General features: G+C 43.7%; 1 protein-coding gene across 1 annotated transcript in view; it reads right to left on the minus strand.

The window, feature by feature from the left end:
- Positions 1–23,310, minus strand: part of SYNPO2 (synaptopodin 2) — a 459,389-nt gene that overhangs the window by 164,613 nt on the left and 271,466 nt on the right. The window contains exon 2 of the mRNA XM_073571855.1: positions 8,664–8,815. Coding sequence (XP_073427956.1) covers positions 8,664–8,815 — 152 coding nt within the window. The remainder of the gene's footprint in view (positions 1–8,663; positions 8,816–23,310) is intronic.

The following is a 23,310-nucleotide window of genomic DNA, read 5'->3' on the forward strand; positions in this document are numbered from 1 at the left end:
ATGACCTGCTGAAGGGGGCTCCCGCTGGGGCCAATGGGCGAAAAATCCAGTGGCAACACCCTCAGGAAGAGGCCTTCCGAGATCTCAAGGCTGCACTCTCGGATGCCCCAGTGTTGGCTTATGCGGATTTTTCTCAGCCGTTCATCCTGCACACTGACGGGAGTCTTCACAGGCTAGGAGCTGTGTTGTCACAGGTTCAGGATGGCCGGGAGAGGGTGATTGCTTATGGAAGCCGTTCACTCCATGACTCCGAGCGTAACCCTGACAATTACAGCTCTTTCAAGCTCGAGCTCCTCGCAGTGGTGTGGGCTATGACGGAGAGATTCGCAGAGTACCTAGCGGGCTCCAAGGTGGTAGTGCGAACTGACAATAACCCACTGGCTCATTTGGAAAACGCCAAGTTGGGGGCTTTGGAGCAGCGATGGGTGGTCCGAATGGCGAAGTACAATTACAATATTATTTACAAAAGAGGGGCCGAGAATGTTCATGCAGATGCTCTCTCTAGGATTCGACATACAACTCCCGGACAGAATCGAGACGAAGAATTAGAAGGAGAGGAAATACCGTTCGCTCTTACCGCTGCCGTGCTCACCAATGTTGATGCAAAAGTATCTTCCCCAGAGGCCCACAGGGGCATCCTGGAACAATCTCGTGATAAGTGGATACAACAGCAACAAGAAGATGAAGAAGTTGGACTTCTCCGGACATGGGTCGCCGCTGGTCAATTACCCACTGATACTCAACGACAAGCTTTGACCCAAGACCTGTCGCTGATGCTGCGACAATGGGAGAGACTGATTATCCGAAAGGGACTACTGTACCGTAAAATCACTTCGCAAACAACCTCAACGACTGTTTGGCAGGTGGTTACACACGGAGCACAACTACACGAACTGGCTCAAGAGGCTCACGAAAAAGGGGCCCACTTTGGAGTCAAAAAGACTTTGCAATGGTTACAACAGAAAGTTTATCACCCACGCTTGTCGGCTGTTGTGGACGAAGTTTGCCATACCTGCCGCTTATGTGAATTGGCCAAACCGCCTGCTCAGAGGGCTGCAACACAGACGATTGTGACTTCAGAACCCTTTGAGCTCCTGACGGTAGATTATCTGCACATTGGTCCCGCATTCCAGGGATACGAACACTGCCTCGTCATGGTGGATCATTTCACTATATTCGCTGTGGTCACCCCTACTAGAGACCAGACCGCGGAGTCAGCCGCCTCCGCAATTTGCAGAAACTTTATACAAGTGTACGGCTGTCCTCAACGCATACATTCCGACCAGGGAGCATGTTTTTTGGGGAAAGTTATGGAGGAACTACATCATCTTTATGGGATTGATAAATCCCAGACCACACCATATCACCCGCAAGGGAATGGGGCTTGTGAGCGATTTAATCGGACATTGATTCAAATGCTACGCACTCTGGAGAGTGACAAGAAAGCTCGTTGGCCTGAATATGTTTCTGAATTAGTGTGGGTTTATAATAATCGGGTACATCGAGTAACGGGCTATACTCCTTATTTCCTGCTGTTCGGACGAGAGGGTAAAGGGATCACGGAGGTAGAGTTGGACCCCGAAGAGCCTCGGCCCTGGACCGGAGTGTCGTCTTGGGTCCAAAATCATCGCCACAGGTTGCAACTCTTCACCGAATTGTACATACCAAACTTCAAGACTGGGAACACCCCGGGAAGAATACAACCTCCCCTCCCCATCTCCAAAGCGGGGACCGTGTGCTTGTACTAGATCAACACCCCCAGAATAAACTGGAGTCACGTTGGGAAGAGAGTCCTTATCGGGTACTACGCCGTATCCATTCAGAAGGACCTGTGTACGAAATACGGCCCGAGCAGGATGAAACACTGCCCACTCGCATTGTGCATCGTAATATGTTACGCCTGTGTATTTCTTCCGACCCGAAGCAATTGGAACCCGTCCCGAAGACATCCGAACCGGAGTCCATATGCTGGGACTCAGACGACGAGGATTTCCCTCCAGTTCCCAAGGGCCCTCCACCCAATAATGAGCCAGTTGACACAATTAACCCACCGGCATCTTGCAGCTCACCGACGTCCACCACCCCAGAAGATTCCACCCCAGTCGAACTTAGACGCTCCGAGCGGTCAACAGCCGGCAAACCCCCCGAACGGTATGAACAAGACCAGTTCGTATGGCAACAAATATTGACACCTTTACAGACCAATCTCAATAGACTAACACCCTCGCCCGAGGACTGGCGAGCTTACAGGGTGGGGGAATGTGGGGAGGAGGACCCCCATACAGTGATTGGGCTGGAACCAGGGGGACCGCCATCAGGGTTGTTGAAGAAACCACATCAGGGGGATTACAAAGGGAGACATGCGACTGAAGTTGTCAGGGCAACAGGGGGCGGGGCGAGGGTAAAAGGAGCAGGGGACGCGCTGAGGAGGCAGTTGGAAGAGTGCCTGACAGGGGAGAGAGAGCCGTGTGGCAGGGAGAGGACTGTGGCAACTGACGGTGTGGGGAAGAGAGACAGGCAGGAGACTGTCAAAGGAAGATTTGAGACTGTCCGAAGAGCGACGCATAAGAGACTCTCCCCGGGAGTCCCTCCCCGGATACATACAGATAAATTGATGCCCGCTGATTCACTCCGTGCTGTGACAGGACCGGGATCTCAGGCGACCGCTGCGACAAGACAGCAATCCGGTATAGTGACCAGGACACTGCCCCCCTGTTTTCTCCCACAGCTGCGACCCCGTCATTACCGACCTCAGGGGACGCCACCTCACTATAGGCGGCCGCAGAGCCCCTGTCCCGCTTACTGAGGGGACACTGAGCAGAGTTTGTTAAGATTTTATGTTTTTGAACTGCGTCATGACCTGGCTGGGGGACGGGCGCCTCTAAACGGACGCCTGGGAGATTTATCCCCCCGAACAGTTTCTTCAGGGCCTGTTGTGCCCCACCATCCCCATTTCTTCAGGGCCTATTGCGCCCCACCATTCCAGCTTCTTCAGGGCCCGTTGCACCCCACCGTTCAGTTTCTTTAGGGCCGGTTGCGCCCCATCGTTCCAGTTTCTTCAGGGCCTGTTGCGCCCCATCGTTCTGGTTTCTTCAGGGCCCGTTGCGCCCCACCGTCCAGTTTTCTTCAGGGCCTGCTGTGCCCCACCATTCCAGCTTCTTCAGGGCCCGTTGCGCCCCACCGTTCAGTTTCTGTAGGGCCGGTTGCGCCCCATCGTTCCAGTTTCTTCAGGGCCTGTTGATCCCCATCGTTCTGGTTTCTTCAGGGCCCATTGCGCCCCACCGTCCAGTTTTCTTCAGGGCCTGCTGTGCCCCACCGTTCCAGTTTCTTCAGGGCCGGACGAACCCAAGTCCTTCCGGGAAATCGTGGATTACAAGGCAGCCAAATCTGCAATCCCTGAGTGGACGTGAACTCGAGCGACGCCCGGAAGGCTAAGTGCATTTTAGAGAATAAGGACCCTTTTTGTTTGAATGTTTGTTTTACGAGTCCCTGCGAGGACAAATAGGTGTTTCCCCTTTTGTTTGATCGAAGCAGTTTAGCCCTTGCGGCTTTAAACTTATAAAAGTTTATTTCACCCCACATTCAGTCTCGTGTCTCGTCACTGCATCCTGTGAGCCTGCTCGAACCCTACAACTACATGACCTGAGATAACTAATCTCATCACTATAGGACTAGTTTTCTCGGGCCATATAGTCAGCTGTTATAAGCCGTTTGTCAGCAGGAGATTGTAACCTGCTGGCAAAACACTGATTTTATTGAAACTGCAGCAAGTAGCCCAGTAAGTGACACATCACAGGAATCAGGGTCTCTTTTTCAACATCAGATTACAAAGCGAACACTTGCTGACAGATCCCCTTTGATTCTAATTCCCTTTTAACCATCTATCAGTGATATGCATAAAATGCAAAGAGCTTACTTAATACACAAAACAGTGAACTTTGGATCTTCAGCAAATAATTTCAATGTTGTAAATTTGTCTGGATAGAAAACAAGCAGGGTTCTGCGTGTGTTGCATCCTTAAAAGGCTGTGAACATTTGAGGATGCATTCTGTGCTGACAATAATCGCTGCCGCCAGCCAAGTCTCATTTCTCAGGGAACCTTCACTGTATAAACTCAATTTATAGTTGGCAGACGACAGGACACTACTGAGCGCTGTAATAAAGAGTACAGACATCTTCGCCACCATTACAATACATGATTGAAATTCACTAGATCACAATTGGAAAGTAGGTCCTATCAAAAGACTTAACTTTTATGTGCTGCTCGACTATTCAAAATCTTACCTATAGGGATGAGCGAGTATACTCGTTAGGATTCGGTACTCGGCGAGTAATGCGGTACTCGTGGTACTCGAATCCTAGTGAGTTTTTCACTACTCGCCTCGAAATATTCGGCACAGCCCGCACAGTCCCCGCACAGCTCAGCACAGTCCCCGCACAGCCCAGCACAGTCCCGCACAGCCCAGCACAGTCCCGCACAGCCAGCACAGTCCCGCACAGTCCAGCACAGCCCAGCACAGTCCTGCACAGCCTGGCACAGTCCCGCACAGCCCAGCACAGTCCTGCACAGCCTGGCACAGTCCCGCACAGCCTGCATCGTCCAGCACAGTCTCGCACAGCCAGCACAGTCCCGCACAGTCCAGCACAGCCCAGCACAGTCCTGCACAGCCTGGCACAGTCCCGCACAGCCAGCACAGTCCCGCACAGTCCAGCACAGTCCCGCACAGCCTGCACCGTCCAGCACAGTCTCGCACAGTCAGCACAGTCCTGCACAGTCAAGCACAGTCCCGCACATCCAGCACAGTCCCGCATAGTCAAGCACAGTCCCGCACAGCCTGCACCATCCAGCACAGTCTCGCACAGTCAGCACAATCCAGCACAGCCAGCACAGTCCCGCACAGTCAAGCACAGTCCCTCACAGCCAGCACAATCCTGCACAGTCAAGCACAGTCCCGCACAGCCTGCACAGTCCAGCACAGTCCCGCACAGTCAGCACAGTCCCGCACAGTCCAGCACAGTCCCGCACAGTCCAGCACAGTCCAGCACAGTCCCGCACAGTCAGCACAGTCCCGCACAGTCCAGCACAGTCCCGCACAGTCCAGCACAGTCCCGCACAGCCAGCACAGTCAAGCACAGTCCCGCACAGCCAGCATATTCCCGCACAGTCCCACACAGCTCGGCATAGTCCCGCACAGCCAGCACAGTCCGCACAGCTAGCACAGTCCCGCACAGTCCTACACAGTCCAGCACAGTCCCGCACAGTCCCGCACAGCCAGCACAGTCCCACACAGTCCAGCACAGTCCCACACAGTCCAGCACAGTCCCGCACAGCCCAGCACAGTCCCGCACAGCCCATTATTCGCATTTCCCATAGACTTACATTGGACTCGCTACTCGTTACAAGTACCCGAGTTCTCTCTGCCCCTGGACTAGCGGTGGACGCCGCACTCTCGTTTGGCAGGAGACACCACTATCCACCACCGGTAAGGGACATCTTTTAACCCTTTCATGGGCTTTTTCGTTCATCTATAGGGACGTATTTATTCATTCAAGTCTTTTCATATAGACAGTTGCTGTGTCCAGGTCCTCTATTCCGGTCCCCAATACATACGTCACTGCATGGTGTGTATATATATTTACATTTTCTTTTTATTGGGGACATAGTCCGTCTATTGGTGATATGACATGTACCATCACCTTCATATTTTAGGTGTCATAGGTGAAGCGAGACACAGAGCCAATTGATTACGGATGCAATTCATGTTCGATTTCACACATATATGGTATGCTACCAGAGGGGGCTCATATTATTTCACTTTATATATTTTATATATTACACATATTGTGGCCATTATTAACTCATATTCCTGCTACAGATAGTCTAGGTGAAAGGACACCTGTACTCAATACTATATGGGATACGTATTTTGAACTATTCTACATACCCAACTACAGGTTGGTCACTATATACACACATATATATATATATATATTTTTTTTTATATGACCATGATCACACCATGTCCCCTATGACTCAGTAATATTCCTACCTCATATTCCCCATTTAAGGACCAGATTAGGACCTTATGTTTTTACCCTACGGATGTTCAAGCCACTAATTGTACCTTTCAAGTAAGTTGTTCCTTCATTAGACAACTTTTGACCTATTTCGTTATTATTTTTTGACATATACATTGATCATTCAGATAGATGTTATCCATATCAACATCTCAGGAGCAGTTGGGTATGTTCTTATATTTTTTTCTTTCCTTTTCTTTTCATTTCTTTATCAACCGTCCACAATTTTTTGGACTTCATTGTTTCTTGATTAGATTCATGGATGTATTTTTCATGGTTATTTTTTTATGATTTATGTATTACTTGTAATATTGCAGTGTATTGAGGAAGGTCAGATGTATTGACTGAAACGTTTACCCGTGACTGCTAATAAAAATCATCTATTGTTCAAAGTTGAGTGCCAAACATTTGTGTCTATTGATCCCTCAGTGACCTGCCCCCTATTTTACACAATGCTTATACTATTGTTAAAAAAAAACATTCATCATACAGACGCCGGCATCTGCGCTGTAGCACGATACAGTGTATAATATGCATATACAGTGGGGAAAAAAAGTATTTAGTCAGTCAGCAATAGAGTTGAGCGATACCGTCCGATACTTCAAAATATCGGATCGGAATGGATCGGCCGATCTTTAAAAAAAGTATCGGTATCGCCGATGCCGATACCGGAAGTCCCATTCAAGTCTATGAGACTTCCGGTATCGGAATTGGAAAAACCCTTTCCTGCCCTTGTACAGCCTCTCGGGGGTCTGTACGGGCCTTCCGGGGGTCTCTGCCGGCCTGCCGGGGGTCTGTGCCGGCCTGCCGGTGGGCTGTGCGGACTGCCCGGGGTCTGTGCACCCTGTGGGGGTCTGTACCGGCCTGCCGGGGGGCTGTACCGGCCTGCCGGGGGGCTGTGCTGATGTCCGGGGGTCTGTGCAGGCATCGTCCGATGGGACTACAAGTCCCATCGGGCGATGCCTGCTACCATGACAGTGATTGACACATTAGCCAATGATGGGACAGTAGTAGTCCCATCATCCGGCTAATGTGTTAAATGTTTAAAAAAATATATATATATACTACATACATACTACATACATACTACATGCATGCTACATGCATGCTACATACATACTACATGCTACATACATACCACATATATACTACATACATACTACATGCATGCTACATACATACTACATGCTACATACATACTACATGCATGCTACATACATACTACATGCTACATACATACCACATATATACTACATGCTACATACATACTACATACATACTACATGCATGCTACATACATGCTACATGCTACATGCATGCTACATACATACTACATGCTACATACATACTACATACATACTACATACATACTACATACATACGCATGTGGCCTAGCCAGTCTCCAGATCTCAACCCTATAGAAAACCTTTGGAGGGAGTTGAAAGTCCGTGTTGCCAAGCGAAAAGCCAAAAACATCACTGCTCTAGAGGAGATCTGCATGGAGGAATGGGCCAACATACCAACAACAGTGTGTGGCAACCTTGTGAAGACTTACAGAAAACGTTTGACCTCTGTCATTGCCAACAAAGGATATATCACAAAGTATTGAGATGAAATTTTGTTTCTGACCAAATACTTATTTTCCACCATAATATGCAAATAAAATGAAAAAAAAACAGACAATGTGATTTTCTGGATTTTTTTTTCTCAGTTTGTCTCCCATAGTTGAGGTCTACCTATGATGTAAATTACAGACGCCTCTCATCTTTTTAAGTGGTGGAACTTGCACTATTGCTGACTGACTAAATACTTTTTTTCCCCACTGTATCATTTTCTTTATGAATTCTGTTTTGTTGGGGAAAAAAAAGTTATCTTAATCAAAATGATGTCAGTAGCCACACCTGTGTTTTAGCACACATCGCATTCCAATAGATGCTACTGCGCAGGCGCCGCCTCCAACGCCTTTCTGCTAGAGTAAAAAAAATTAGGCTCCATAAGATGGCGCCGGCAGTGCCTTCACAGTAGCATCTTTCGGAGCGCGATCAATGCTACTGTGCAGGACTATTTTGCTAGAAAGCAAAAAATTTGGCTCCATCAAAATGGCGTTACTGGCGGCGACTGCGCAGTAGAATCAGTATTATAAAACACAGATGGTAGATGGGGACCCTTGTACAAATTTTGCATTGGAGCCAAAAAATTTCAAGTTGTGTCTCTTCCTACAACAGATCTATTAAATGCTAAAATGGAAGAGAATCATAGTAGAAGAAGTGCAGGCATCTATATACTCTCCACAATTACCACAATATTGACAAGAGATAAAATGAACCATGAAACCACTGTAACAGGACTTTGATGAATTCCTAAAAAGTTCCAGTAGAATATCGACCATGTAAATGGAACCAGGGTGATTTAATTTTGCACTGCAAAGTCGATTAGTTATACACAAGGTTCCACCAATAACAGTGACATTGCCGGAATAACGATGCCATGTAGCCATCAAAAGATAGTGCCATACAACCCTCAAATCAGAGCACCGGGCGATTCCCTATGATCAGACCTCACGGAGCGTTTGGCAGATTTCTTACCTTTTCACAAGCAGTTGGAGACTCTCAACTGACTTTTCAATAAGAGCCACAACCTCCGAGTAGGGTATGTCAGTGCAGGTTGTCCCATTGATAGAGATCACCTCATCTCCCATGAATAATCCTGCATTAGAAGCCTTACTCTTACGGCGAACCTGAAACAAGAAGTCGTGATCATGAAGATTTAGGACTTTTATGAGGATGACATTGCAATTTCGATCCTTAGATCTTCAATATTAAAGTCCTGGTAACTTCTTTTAAAACATTATCGAAGTTACGAGTTGGATCACTAAGCCTCCTTTAGGCCTCCTGTCCTGAGTCACTTGCAGCCACTTCTCACCGAGTCAATATAGAAAAATGACTGCTTGCTCTAGACAAAGCAATATAGGTGGGACATATTGATTATTTCTGAAGAAAAGGAGCTACATTCGCCTCTGTAATGCCCCAACTAGGAAAGCATTGTGTCCTGTAGCCGGTAGCCACATCTGCTGTATTTCCAATCAAAAGAGAAAGACGCCACTGATTTCCATTCCAATGGTATGTATGAATGTCTGATGGATGTTACCAGACAGCTATGACGGTTGTTTTAATCCTCAGCACAATATTTCGCCAAATAAGGATGTGACAGGATGTTTCAGGAGTACTTTGTGCCCATTCTGACTTGCAAATATCCATAAGAAGGGTCTGAAAGTAATCTCTTTTCATAAGGACTTGTTATACTGGGCAGAATGACAGAAGCAATATTTAAAGGCTTGGTCTGATTCATTCCCGGACACTTCAACTCAGATCCTACTGAAGTGAAAGGCAGACGGTAGCTGAGAAGGGTCACTATGCAGTCTATGGAGCCGTGCTTTATTGGTGGGGGAGCAGGGGGTCAGCCCCGCACCAATCTGGTAATGATCCTATAGGTCATGTGAAAATGTGTATATTGACATAATATGATACATAAATTTATATTATAGAAATACACAATTTTTTTTATATCCGGGGTCACAATATATATTTTATACCACACAAGGTACAGCATGCTTTTTTTAATATTCATGTGGAATATTTTCTCTAATATTCAGAAGATAATGTATATATAGTTTTAAATTAATATTCAAGGGGCACAATATAGATATAGAATTTTACATTGGGGGAACGAAAAAAATATTTTTATATTACGCAGGGGATAGTATGTATTTTTATTTAATATTCATGTGACAGCCATTTTATTTTCTATTCATGATACACATTAGTAATGTTATATTCAGGGGACACAGTATACTGTAGTTAATTTATATTTATTATGCATAGTACATAAATATTATATTCAGGAGACAAGGTATATTAATGTTCAATTCATGATGCACAATACATTCATTTTAAATTCACAAAACACAGTACAGTAATTTTATAAACAGTAAGCACAGTATAACAAGTTAATACTCTTAAGGCACAGTATAGTCATTTTATATTCTGGGGTACAGTATAGTAATTTTATAACCAGGGGGCACAGTATGATAATTGTATGATAAGGGGGCACAGTATAGTAATTTTCTTATCAGAGGCACAGTATAGTAATTTTATAATCAGGGGGCACAGTATAGTAATTTTATAATCAGGGGGCACAGTATAGTAGTTTTATAACCAGGAGGCACAGAATACTCATCTACTATATAATTGTCTAATTCTGTCTGTCTGTAATGGAAATCCCACCTCGCTGATTGGTCGCGGCAGTTAGGCCGCGACCAATCAGCGACAGTTGCTTAGTCGTCGTGGCAACACGGCCGCATTTCTTACTGTACAGGCACATTACAGCCGTTAAAGGCATCACTGCTGCGTCGCTCATTACACAGGCACAGTCCTTTACATATTTTTGAGTACAATACATTAGGTAATTAGGTAACAGTAGAACAGTGACTGCAGCTCCGGGTGTAACTTGCGTACAATACATTAGGTGACAGCAGAAAAGTGGATGCAGCTCTGGGTGTAACTGGAGTACAATACATTAGGTAAGATCTAAACAGTGACTGCAGCTCTGGCTGTAACTGGAGTACAATACATTAAGTAAGAGCAGAACAGTGACTGCAGATCTGGGTGTAACTGGACTACAATACATTAGGTAAAAGCAGAACAGTGACTGCAGCTCTGGGAGTAACTGGAGTACAATACATTAGATAACAGCAGAACAGTGACTGCAGATCCGGGTGTAACTGGAGTACACTACATTAGGTAACAGCAGAACAGTCACTACAGATCTGGGTGTAACTGGAGTACAATACATTAGGTAACAGCAGAACAGTGACTGAAGCTCTGGGTGTAACTGGACTACAATACATTAGGTAAAAGCAGAACAGTGACTGCAGCTCTGGGATTAACTGGAGTACAATACATTAGATAAAAGCAGAACAGTGACTGCAGCTCTGGGAGTAACTGGAGTACAATACATTAGATAACAGTAGAACAGTGACTGCAGATCTGGGTGTAACTGGAGTACACTACATTAGGTAACAGCAGAATGGTGACTGCAGCTCTGGGTGTAACTGGAGGACACTACATTAGGTAACAGAAGAACAGTGACTGCAGATCTGGGTGTAACTGGAGTACAATACATTAGGTAACAGCAGAACGGTGACTGCAGCTCTGGGTGTAACTGGACTACAATACATTAGGTAAAAGCAGAAGAGTGACTGCAGCTCTGGGAGTAACTGGAGTACAATACATTAGATAACAGTAGAACAGTGACGGCAGATCTGGGTGTAACTGGAGTACACTACACTAGGTAACAGCAAAACAGTGACTGCAGCTCTGGGTGTAACAGGAGTACATTGAGTAACAGCAGAACAGTGACTGCAGATCTGGGTGTAACTGGAGTACAATACATTAGGCAACAGCAGAACAGTGACTTCAGCTCTGGGTGTAACTTGAGTACAATACATTTGGTAAGATCTGAACAGTGACTGCAGCTCTGGCTGTAACAGGAGTATAATACACTAGATGGTGGCCCGCTTCTATCATCGGGTATTCTACAGTCTCTGTTAAAATAAAAAAAGTTATATACTCACCTTCCGACGACCCCCGGACTCTGTCCCTCCTCTCACCACGCTCCCGGCATCTTCCAGTCCCAGTAATGCTTAGCGAGAAGGGCCGGAGATGACGTCACTCTCGCGAGAGCGCGACGTCATCAGCGGTGTTTCGTGCTAAGCATTACTGGGACCGGAAGATGCCGGGAGCGTGGTGAGAGGAGAGAAAGAGTCCGGGGGTCGTCGGGAGGTGAGTATATCACTATTTTTTATTTTAAAAGAGACTCTAGAATACCCGATGCGATAGAATCGGCCCACCATCTAGTTATATATACTGGGGTACAATCTAGTAATTTTATATTCTGGGGTATAGTACAGTAATTTTATAGCCAGGGGGCACAGTATGATAATTTTATGGTAAGGGGCATAGTATAGTAATTTTAGAATCAGGGGGCACAGTATAGTAATTTTATAACCAGGGGGCACAATATGATAATTTTATGGTAAGGGGGCACAGTATAGTAGTTTTATAACCAGGGGGCACAGTATACTCATTATATATACTGGGGTACAATATAGTAAATTTTATATTCTGCGGTATAGTATAGTAATTTTATAGCCAAGGGGCACAGTATGATAATTTTATGGTAAGGGGGCATAGTATAGTAATTTTAGAATCAGGGGGCACAGTATAGTAATTTTATAATCATGAGACACAGTGTGGTAATTTTATAAGCAGGGAACACAGTATAGTGGTTTTATAACCAGGGGGCACAGTATAGTATTTTTAATTACATTATACAAAATACATTGTTATATTTAGGAAGCATGGTATATTAATTTCATATTCAGGGGCACAGTGGCTTCATGTTACAATCAAGAGGCGTACAGTTAGGGGGTAGTTTTTATTTGGGGCACAGTGTAGGACAGCTATGGAGAGGCTCAGATGATTAGTATTCACTTTTCCATTCTACTTCCTTCAGGTTGAGCTTTTTACGTCTCCACTCCAGTGTTCGAATTGTCATGTATCATATATGTGAAATTAGGATGCTTATTCTCGAATGTGATACTTTCAAAAAGCTGTGGACACTGTGCTACAGTTCTCTGAGATTTCAAGATATTTCTACTTCACAGAATTGTATCTGCAGTGTTTTATGCCATATGAGTTCACTTTTCTGTTCTTCCTGCAGGCAGAATGGAACATTTCCCAACTTTCCTGCAAAAAAACCTGGCTCCTCTGGAATTTACACGTGGATTTATAGATGAGAAGATTAATTAAATTTCAAGAAATCAAGAGCTTGTTGGGGGTAGATATAGCAACAAGTTCAGACACTGTCTACATGGCATTCAGGATCAACGTAGCTTCATTTTATTTCAGTTTTAGAACTAGTTGGTAGGGATGCCACAATTATTTTTTTCACCCAGGCCCCAACTGATCCACAGGCCATTAAACTACTTGCCAAATGTAAAAAAAAAACACTGTGAAAGTTTGGAAAATACCCAAAACATAGGTCCCTATTCATCAAAACCAGTGTTGTTCACACTGGTCTTGATGAGCAGACCTCTGTTTGCGCTTCACCACAAATACTACTCTAGCCCCTGATCGAGTAAGATTTGTGGATCAGCGAGTAGCACCGCTCATCATTAAATTGACAAGCTATGGTTACCATACCCCTGTCCCACCCAAACTTTGTCAGAGCTGGGTAAAAATGGTGAGAGGATGCCAGTTGTGCAAAAATTATGCGACTTTAAAAGCTTGTTATGCCAGGATACTGGCATAAAAGCTTTGATGTATAGGGCCCAAAGTCTATTTGGTGTATCGGGCGCTTCTTCTGCTGCTCTTATACAACATTTCAGACAAACCTCTACCATTTTACATAGGTCAAATCATTCTTTACCACCCAAACTATGTGCAATTATTTCATTTAAGTGGAATAATTCTCCTGGACTTGAAACCATCAAATATTTTTCTAGACAGCACACGCCATGTTAAGATAGGAGAGTTTGGCCTCCAGATGATTAGTATATATGGGAAAAACATTGGCACTTAGTTGATTGCAGTTGAAGAAAGTAGCTTTATTAAGTTAAACTGACCCATGTGAACGCAGACTGAGCCAATGTTTAGGCCAGATAGGGCATTTTGTCAATGTATATCTGTGCAGTAAGTGGTTGGAGGGTCCTGAGCAATTCAGATCTAGTTGAGCCACAGTGGAACTATATCCGCACAGCTCAGGACCCCTCGACCACTTGTTTACCAGATATAACCTGATAATGGTCCTATTTGGCTAAAACTTTGCCTCGGTCTGCATTCACATGGGTCGATTTAATTTAATAAAGCTACTATCTTCATTTGCAATCAACTAAGTGTCCAAGTTTTTCCTATATATTTGAAAACTACATTTTACTCCTGAACAAATATGAAGCACTGTCAGAGTGACCCTATTTATCCTCTACTTATTGATGAGTATCTATGACCATAAGAAAATCTCTTGGTTGTCAGGAACCCAGATATACATGACTTCTATGGTTTTCATTAGAAATAGGTTTGATGGAGTCATGGTTTGGTTTTCATTGAGATTCATCATGTAAAAAATTTCATCAGGGAAATTCTTGTTTTATAAAGGGACGAATTTGAGTGTCCATTTTGGTGAAGGATCCAGTTTAGGCAAAAGACCCTTCATCCCAATTTTAAGCAAGTGATAGAGAATGACTGTTATTTGTGCTAGAAAGAATGAAATAACATGTATTTGTGGTATTTGAAACCAGATAAATATTTTCATCATTCCAAATGGAGCAGGCCGCATCACAGGATTTTGATAACATTATTCCTTGCTGATTGCTAGAGAAGCATGAAAGCTTCCACTAACACCTGAGAGTTAGAAACATTTCCTGACCTTCACCAGTATCAATGACAGATGGAAATATCTACAACAGTAGAACCAGTAAAAATTAACTAGTCGACCAATGGTTCCTTTCAGAAACCACACTGAAAGACCTGTAAATATTTTCATCCACCTCATCAATCTCCTACTTTACATCATCCTCTCTTTCTGGAACATCGTCCAGATCATCAGTCAAACATCTGATGTCATCACCATCTTTACAAACTCCTGAAGATAATTTGCATAGTGGGGCAACACAAACAGAGCAAGAACTAACTACCCAAGTCCAAGATAAGGGTTTTCATTCATGATCTCTAGAGTAATTCATCAAAGTGTTTATGCCAGATTTAAAACACTTGGAAAAGTTGCAAAAATGTTGTGAAATGCATGGTTGTGCAAAAATGTTGTGATTGTTGGAATTTTCAAACAAGTTTTGGCTTGCTCTACCAAAATAGGTAGAGCTGGGTTTGGAGGAGGTCGGGATGGGACATGCTTTTTCTAATTCATGAGTAGTTGTGGCCACAAATCACAATCAGACTGGAGTAAGATTTGTGGCACGGCGCATGATGGCTCACGTCACTTAAGACTCGACTGATTCATTAAGAAGTGTGCGCCTCTTACTGAATCTGACATCTCTGACTCCACAACGCCCTCTCATCAAAGATGGTGTGAACAATGTTGGTCTTGATGAATTGGAACTAGTGGCTTCAAGTTGGTACAGTAAGATTTCATGGAAAAATGTATTTTGTTAGACATGCATTCAAAATCTAAAAATGTGGTTAGGCAGCAAACTTAGTAAGTTTAGTTATTGCACTGTTACATTAACCCCTTAGTGACAGAGCCAGTTTGCAGCTTAACGACATTTTTACAATTCTGACCACTGTCACTTTATGAGGTTATAACTCTGGAATGCTTTAACGGATCCCACTGATTCTGAGACTGTTTTTTCGGGACATATTGTACATCATGATAGTGGTAAAATTTCTTCAATATGTCTTGTGTTTATTTATGAAAAAAACAGAAATATGGCGAAAATGTTGAAAATTTTGCAATTTTAAAATATTAAATTTTTATGCCCTTAAATCAGAGAGATGTATCACACAAATTTCTTAATAAATAACATTTCCCACATGTCTACTTTACATCAGCACAATTTTGGAAACAAAATTTTTTTTCGTTAGGAAGTTATAAGGGTTAAAAGTTGACTAGCGATTTCTCATTTTCACAACAAAATTTACAAAACCATTTTTTTAGGGACCACATCATATTTAAAGTCATTTTGAGGGGTGTACATGACAGAAAATGCCCAAAAGTGACACATCAAGGTGCTCAAAACCACATTCAAGAAGTTTATTAACCCTTTACGTGCTTCACAGGAACTAAAGCAATGTGGAAGGAAAAAATTAACATTTTACTTTTTTTTGCAAAAAATTTACTTCAGAACCAATTTTTTTATTTTCACAAGTGTTAAAAGAGAAAATGAACCACAAAATTTGTTGCGCAATTTCTCCTGAACATGCTGATACCCAAAATGTGGGGGTAAACCACTTTTTCAGCGCACGGCAGAGCTCGCAAGAGAGGGAGCGCCGTTTGACTTTTTCAACGCAGAATTGGCTGGAATTGATATCGGATGCCATATTGTGTTCGGAGAGCTCCTGATGTTCCTAAACAGTGGAAACCCCCAACAAGTGACCCCATTTTGGAAACTAGACCCATTAAGGAACTTTACTAGATGTGTGGGGAGCACTTTGAACCTTCAAGTACATCACAGAAGTTTATAACGTAGAGCCGTGAAAATAAAAAATATTTTTTTTTCCACGAAAATGATATTTCGCCCCCAAATTTTAATTTTTACAAGGGTAACAGGAGAAATCATACCCCCACAGTTGTTGTGCGATTTGTCCTGAGTACGCTGATACCCCATATGTGGGGGTAAACTACTGTTTGGGCGCACGGCAGAGCTCAGAAGGGAAGGAGTACCGTTTGACTTTTTCAATGCAGAATTGGCTGGATTTGAGATTGGACGCCATGTCGCTTTTGGAGAGCCCCTGGTGTGCCTAAACAGTGAAAAACCCCCACAAGTGACACTATTTTGGAAACTAGACCCCTTAAGGAACTTATCTAGATGTGTGGTGAGCACTTTGAACCCCCAAGTGCTTCACAGAAGTTTATAACGCAGAGCAGTGAAAATAAAATAATCACTTTTTTTTCCTCAAAAATGATAATTTAGCCCGCTATGTTTTATTTTCTCAAGGGTAACAGGAGAAATTGGACCACAAAAGTTGTTGTGCAAGTTGTGCTGAGTACGATGATACCCCATATGTGGGGGGGAACCACTGTTTGGGCGCATGGGAGAGCTCGGAAAGGAAGGAGCGCCATTTTGGAATGCAGACTTTGATGCAATGGTCTGCGGGCGTCATTTTGCGTTTGCAGAACCCCTGATGTGCCTAAACAGTATAAACCCCCCCACAAGTGACCCCATTTTGGAAACTAGACCCCCAAGGAGCTTATCTAGATGTGTGGTGAGCACTTTGAACCCCCAAGTGCTTCACAGAAGTTTATAATGCAGAGCCGTGAAAATAAAAGTCTTTTTGTTTTCCACAAAAGTGATTTTTTTTAGCCCCCAATTTTTTTATTTTCCCAAAGGTAACAGGAGAAATTAGACCCCCAAAGTTGGTAAATAGTGGAAACCCCTCAATTCTTGCTCCAACCCTAATCCCAACACACCCCTAACCCTAATCCCAACCCTAATCCCTAATCCTAATTCTAACGCTAATCCTAATTCAACCTAACCCTAATTCTAACCCTAATTCCAACCCTAGCCCTAACCCTAGCCCTAATTCCAACCCTAACTGTAATTCCAACCCTAACCCTAGCCCTAACCCTAATGGAAAAATGAAAAAAAAAATTTTTTTTATTTCATTATGTTTGCCTAACTAAGGGGGTGATAAACGGGGGGTTATTTACTATTTTTTCATTTTGATCACTATGATAGTTTATCATAGTGATCAAAATGAATCTGCCAGCTGGCAGATTCTTCCGGATCCAAGATGGCAGCGCCCACCAGAGGACGCCGGCGGGACAGAGGACCACCGGGAGGAAATCCAGGACCACCGGGAGGTACAGGGGGGGATCGAGGACCCTATTTCTCTCTCCTTTGATGTGCGATCACATCAGAGGAAGGAGAAATTAAATGCAAAATCGCAGCTTTTTTTTGCGATTGCAGTTATAGGGTTAATAACAGTGATCGCAAAAGCGGGGTCGGTAAAAACCGACCGGATTCATGTTCTCTGAGGTCTCGGCTACCCCCGGCAGCCGAGACCCCAGAAAAAATTCGACACTGGGGGGCGCTATTTATTTACTCCACAGCGCCGTGAATTAACGGCGCTGTGGTTTAAGTACCCTTAATTACCGCCGTTAAAAGGTGTATCGGCGGTCGTTAAGGGGTTAAAACTCGCCATTGATCCATCGTAGTCGTACAATACAAGAAATCTGAGTTCTACAAACTCAGTAACATCTTCTTTCTTGTAATTATAGATAGAGCATGATATGACATGACATCAATGTTATACAGAAGCAGAAGATGCCAAACAGAATAATACCAACATTTTCAAATAAGGAATGGTATTCTTAGTTTATTCTCCCAGTGTAAGAATGTAAATAGCCCGGTAATTTTGAAAGCAATGAGGAAAGAGACTGTAAGGCAAAATCCACTGAAACAAATGTTTCAATAGCCAGATGTTTCCATTAAGATCTAAGTTTCCAGTGTCTGTGACCAGGAAATATAAATATTAGTATTAATGGTTGCAAGGAAGTGATGTATAATTAGATGCAGCATCAAAGTCGGGTGCACACTGACAAGGGGGAAATACGTTTTCGCAGTTAAAGATGACCTGTCACCAGGTCAAAAGATGCTTTTTTAAAGGGAACCTGTCACCAGCAAAAATGCAACTAACCTGCAGATATGGGTTTAATTTGCAAGTTAATAGTGTTACTAATCTGCCCAACACTTCCATGTAGCCGAACACTGGTGGGAAGGATGAACTTTATTCTCCCTGGCAGCATTCAGTTTCAGTCACGGGGGTGGCACTGCCACTGGTTCAGTCACCGCTCTGAGTATAAAGAGCAGCCGCTGTCACCATACCCCCGGTCCTGACTGACACTAGCTATGCATTGGGGCCAGCTGTATTCTCAATGCATTAACTGAACCCGGGACACCCCCTGTGACTAAAGCCAAATGCCAAGGAGAAGAAAGTTAATTTTCTCCCCACACCATTTGATTTATCAATGGGGCCACACTGCCAAAAGTACCAATACCTGGTTTAAAAACAACGGTATCACTGTGCTTGATTGGGCAGAAAACTCGCTTGACCTTAACCCAATAGAGACTCTATGCGGTATTGTCAAGCTGAAGGCTGCTATCAAAGCAACCTGGGTTTCCACAACACCTAAGCAGTGCCACAGGCTGATCACCTCCATGCCACACCACATTGATGCAGTTATTGATGCCAAAGGAGCCCCGACCAAATATTGAGTGCATGTACTGAACATACATTTCAGTAGGCCAACATTTTGGATTTTAAAATCATTTTTCAAGCTGGTGTTATAAAGTATTCTAATTTACTAAGAACATGACTTTTGGGTTTTCATTAGCTGAAAGCCATAATCATCAACACTAACAGAAATAAACACTTGAAATACAAGTTTGTTTGTTTGTAATGACTCTATATAATATAGGAGTTTCACTTTTTGTATTGAAGAACTGAAATACATTAACTTTTTGATGATATTCTAATTTTGTGAGAAGCACCTGTACTTGTCCAGGTGACGACTTCTCGCTTTCTCTGCTCTCCTGGCCATTTGTAATTAATAAATGAGCCACAGCTCTCACCTGACCTAGTGTCTCCTCCAATCTATTCCCCTCAGGAACCATGTACTTCAGTCTACAGTTCCTGCTGATGCAGTTCTTGCTACTTTCTCTAGGTCTACAACATTTGACCAGCAGATGGTGGTGCCTACTTGTTAACACTCTATTGGGCTTCAAGTTGTGGAAATTTCTCATTTGTTCATCTCCTTACAGCTGCAGTATTGTGATTTGTGCTGAATAGCTTCACTGCAAATTTTATTTTTGGTAAAAATTAGATGAACCTGGCAAATTTGAATTTCAAAATATTGGATCATCTTTATTCCTGATGCATACTGTAGGCTTAGTGCACAGATACAGAAAGTAAGTACAACTCCAGTTTTAAAAAAAGGAAGATTTGCAGAAGTACAACTACAGCAACTACAGAAAACACTCACAAAAGATAGATTTACTGTAGATGCAAGTTTGTTTACAGATGGAGGTGAAGAAAATCATTAATGCATGTGTGACTAGAAAAGCCAGGCAGATTTTCTCCATAGCCTCTGGTATGAAGATGGGATTGCTGCCCAGTATGAAATCACTGACGGGAGAATATTGACAGGAGGTTATAGGCATTCAAAGGCTCTAACAAAGTGCATTCATTGCTAGGTAGCTATGTTAACATGTACCCAGGACTTGAAAGAAATCCTTGACTTCATGGATAATATATGAATATATAAATATATTAAAAAGGTACCTCCAGTAGCAAGCTGAAAGTGCATTGACATATTGATGTCTCTGTGCCCCATAAAATTACATAATCTAAAGGGTTATTCTTGCCGTGTACAGTGATGGCTTATTACGATTACGTGTCATCAATTTATGATCGGTGAGATTCCAGCCTCTAGGAAAAATGGGGCAGTATCAATGACTTGACTCATAGAGCTGTAGCGTTATCTGTACAATGAGTGACTAAAGGGCTAATAATAATAATCTCTTTATTTATATAGCACCTATTCCGCAGGCTTTACAGTTTGCACATATTATCATAATTGTCCCCGATGTGGCTCACAACCTAAATTCCCTATCAGTACGTCTTTGGAGTTTGGGAGAAAACCGGAGTACCCAGAGGAAACCCACGCAAACACGGGGAGAACATACAAACTCCTTGCAGATGTTGTCCTTGGTGGGATTTGAACCCAGGACTCCAGCGCTGCAAGGCGCTGCAAGGCTGCAGTGATAACCACTGAGCCAAGAAAAACATGAAAGGGTCTGCAGTGTTGCCCTAGGGCTCCTTTATTCTTGGCATCAGTGGCAGCCTCCACCAGACCCCTACCAATTATAAAGTGATCATATTTGGCATGGCTTTATGAGAGGGGAATGCCACTTTATTATAATATGTTTGATTGTAGTCTGCTTTATTACTAGACACAGTTTGGGATCTGCTGATAGGCTTTGATTTATCCATGTTTTGTATGTTCACATTGAGCTTTTTTGATCAAATTGTGCTTCAAAATCCACATGAAAAACACTGCAAATACTTCTCAAATAAGATTCCTACTCATTTTAATAGGAAAGCACAACTATATTGCCAACTGTCTTATATTTCTCCATGTTTTTTCCATTTGAAAAAAGGAACAAAATGTCAGTTCTTAAAGTAATTTTGCTTGAGAAAAAAATACTCCAAATTTCACTACTGAATCAAATAATGCAGGAACAAAACAACCCATGCATGCAAACCACGTCAAAATGTACACCAAAGTCAACACCCAAAAACTTCGGGGTTGAATCATCAGTTTATGCCAGAAATATAAAGTGGTGTAAATTACTACAGAAATACTCTTTAGTTCATGACTGGAACACATTTCTAAAGCCCCCGTTACACACTGCGATATCGCTAGCAATATCGCTGTAAAGTCACCTATTTTGTGATGCAGCAGCGCTATCGCTATGTCTGATACTTACCTCCGACCGGCTCCCCCGCTGATTATCACTGGTCGCGCGAGAAGGTCCTGGATCATTTCTCGTCGGGCGCTTCCTGCTGGGCTTCCTGTGGCGCCGACGAGTGACGCGTGGACGCGGGCGGGAGGACGTCAGGATTGCCGAGTCTGACAGGTAAGTAGCGACCACCGACCCCAGTGATGTCGTTGGTGAGATCTGCCTGTGTGGCAGCTCACTAGCGACCACTTAGCGATGCACCAGCGATCCTTATCGTTGTCGGGATCGCTGGTGCATCGCTAAGTGTAACGGTACCCTTAAACTGACACATGGCAGCTGAAAAATTAGATAAATTCATTAAGGGGTCCACCAGAATTAAAGAAGTTGTTGCACCTAAGGCTGGTTTCACATTAGCGCTTTTTAAGCGCACGCACGGCCGGGGGTAGCTCCGCCCCTGAGCCGGCTCTCTGCCCGGCGTGCCCGCCCCTTGCTTGTAGTGCCGCCTCCTAGCGCACAGCGGCGCCTGCGATCGGCGCACCCTATCTTTAGCATAGGGTGCGCAGATCGTGCGCAGGTCGTGCGCTAGTTGCGCTTTGACCTGCGCTGCGCACTTTTGACGGTGCGCCGTGCGCGCCAAAATCCGAAAAGTTTGATTTTGGCGTGCACGGCGCACCGTCAAAAGTGCGCAGCGCAGGTCAAAGCGCAACTAGCGCACGGCCTGCGCACGATCTGTGCACCCTATGCTAAAGATAGGGTGCGCCGATCGCAGGCGCCGCTGTGCGCTAGGAGGCGGCGCTACAAGCAAGGGGCGGGCACGCCGGGCAGAGAGCCGGCTCGGGGGCGGAGCTACCTCCTGCCGTGCATGCGCTTAAAAAGCGCTAATGTGAAACCAGCCTTACTCCAGCACACTCTTCATCTGGTGTACAAAACGTCAGTCTTGATGATACGACCTACAATTTTTTTCATGCATTTTCTTCACTTGCATTTTTCAGAGAGAAGAATCCCTTATCCCATATTTCCATGTAAACATACCCAGACCAGACTCTGGGATAATTCCTGTGTGTCAAATATCCAGACTGACACTGAAAATTTTATAGGACCGATTCATCCTTTTTACACCACAAAAGTTGAATAAAAGCTTTGAAAAGTTACAAAAATTTAGCATAATATTTTCCTTCTTTTGATGTTTTCACGCTACTTTGGATCAGCCCCACTGAAATGGGCAGTGTTCGGGAAGAGGCGGGGTTGGACAGAACCTTTTCCACACCCTCCAAAGTCATCAAATATGTCATCATTTTCTTGGTGAGAAATGTTACTCCAGTAGAGGCCACTTAGTAGAAGTGCCGATATCATTGGATGGCGTTAGCCTTGTAATGCATTTGGTACCATGTACTCTATGAAGACAGGTGTAGCGTGAGCTTGTGCTACACCAGTATTGAGGAATCGGCACCTGTGCTAGCTACTGAAAATGTACGCTCAGTTACTGTACTTACATTTGATAAAAAAAGTTAGAAAAGTTACCCTAAATTTAATAAAGCTTGAAAATAGTGAAACTTATCAAGGACCATGTGTCTAAGCACTTTGGCATTAAATATGTTTGAATTGGAAGAACTATTTTCTGTTGTTGATCTGGTCCAAAGAAAATAATTTGCATCTCACCAAGCAACACATTCACAAAAATTGATAGGAAGGAATAATAATTAAGAAGCTTGTTATATCTAAGAAAAGTGGATGAGATAACCACATATGCTGCTCAGGAGACATACACACAAATATCTCTGTGCTCATGTCACATAGTTTTGTAACCTAATTCAGTGCCTTCAATTCTGCATATAACTAAGCTGTAATCACAGAGGTGTAAGATTTCCAAATGTAAATGGAGCTCTACATGTGAAGAAATCCGCAGCATGCTTATCTTCATTTTTGTTCCCGTTCCAGGGAAAGAAATTGAAGTAGTTATGAGGTAATGTCACTGTATT

Source organism: Dendrobates tinctorius, unplaced genomic scaffold (genome assembly GCF_039654945.1).
Source record: "Dendrobates tinctorius isolate UK_male_01 unplaced genomic scaffold, ASM3965494v1 ptg000030l, whole genome shotgun sequence".
NCBI classification, from domain to species: Eukaryota; Metazoa; Chordata; class Amphibia; order Anura; family Dendrobatidae; genus Dendrobates; species Dendrobates tinctorius.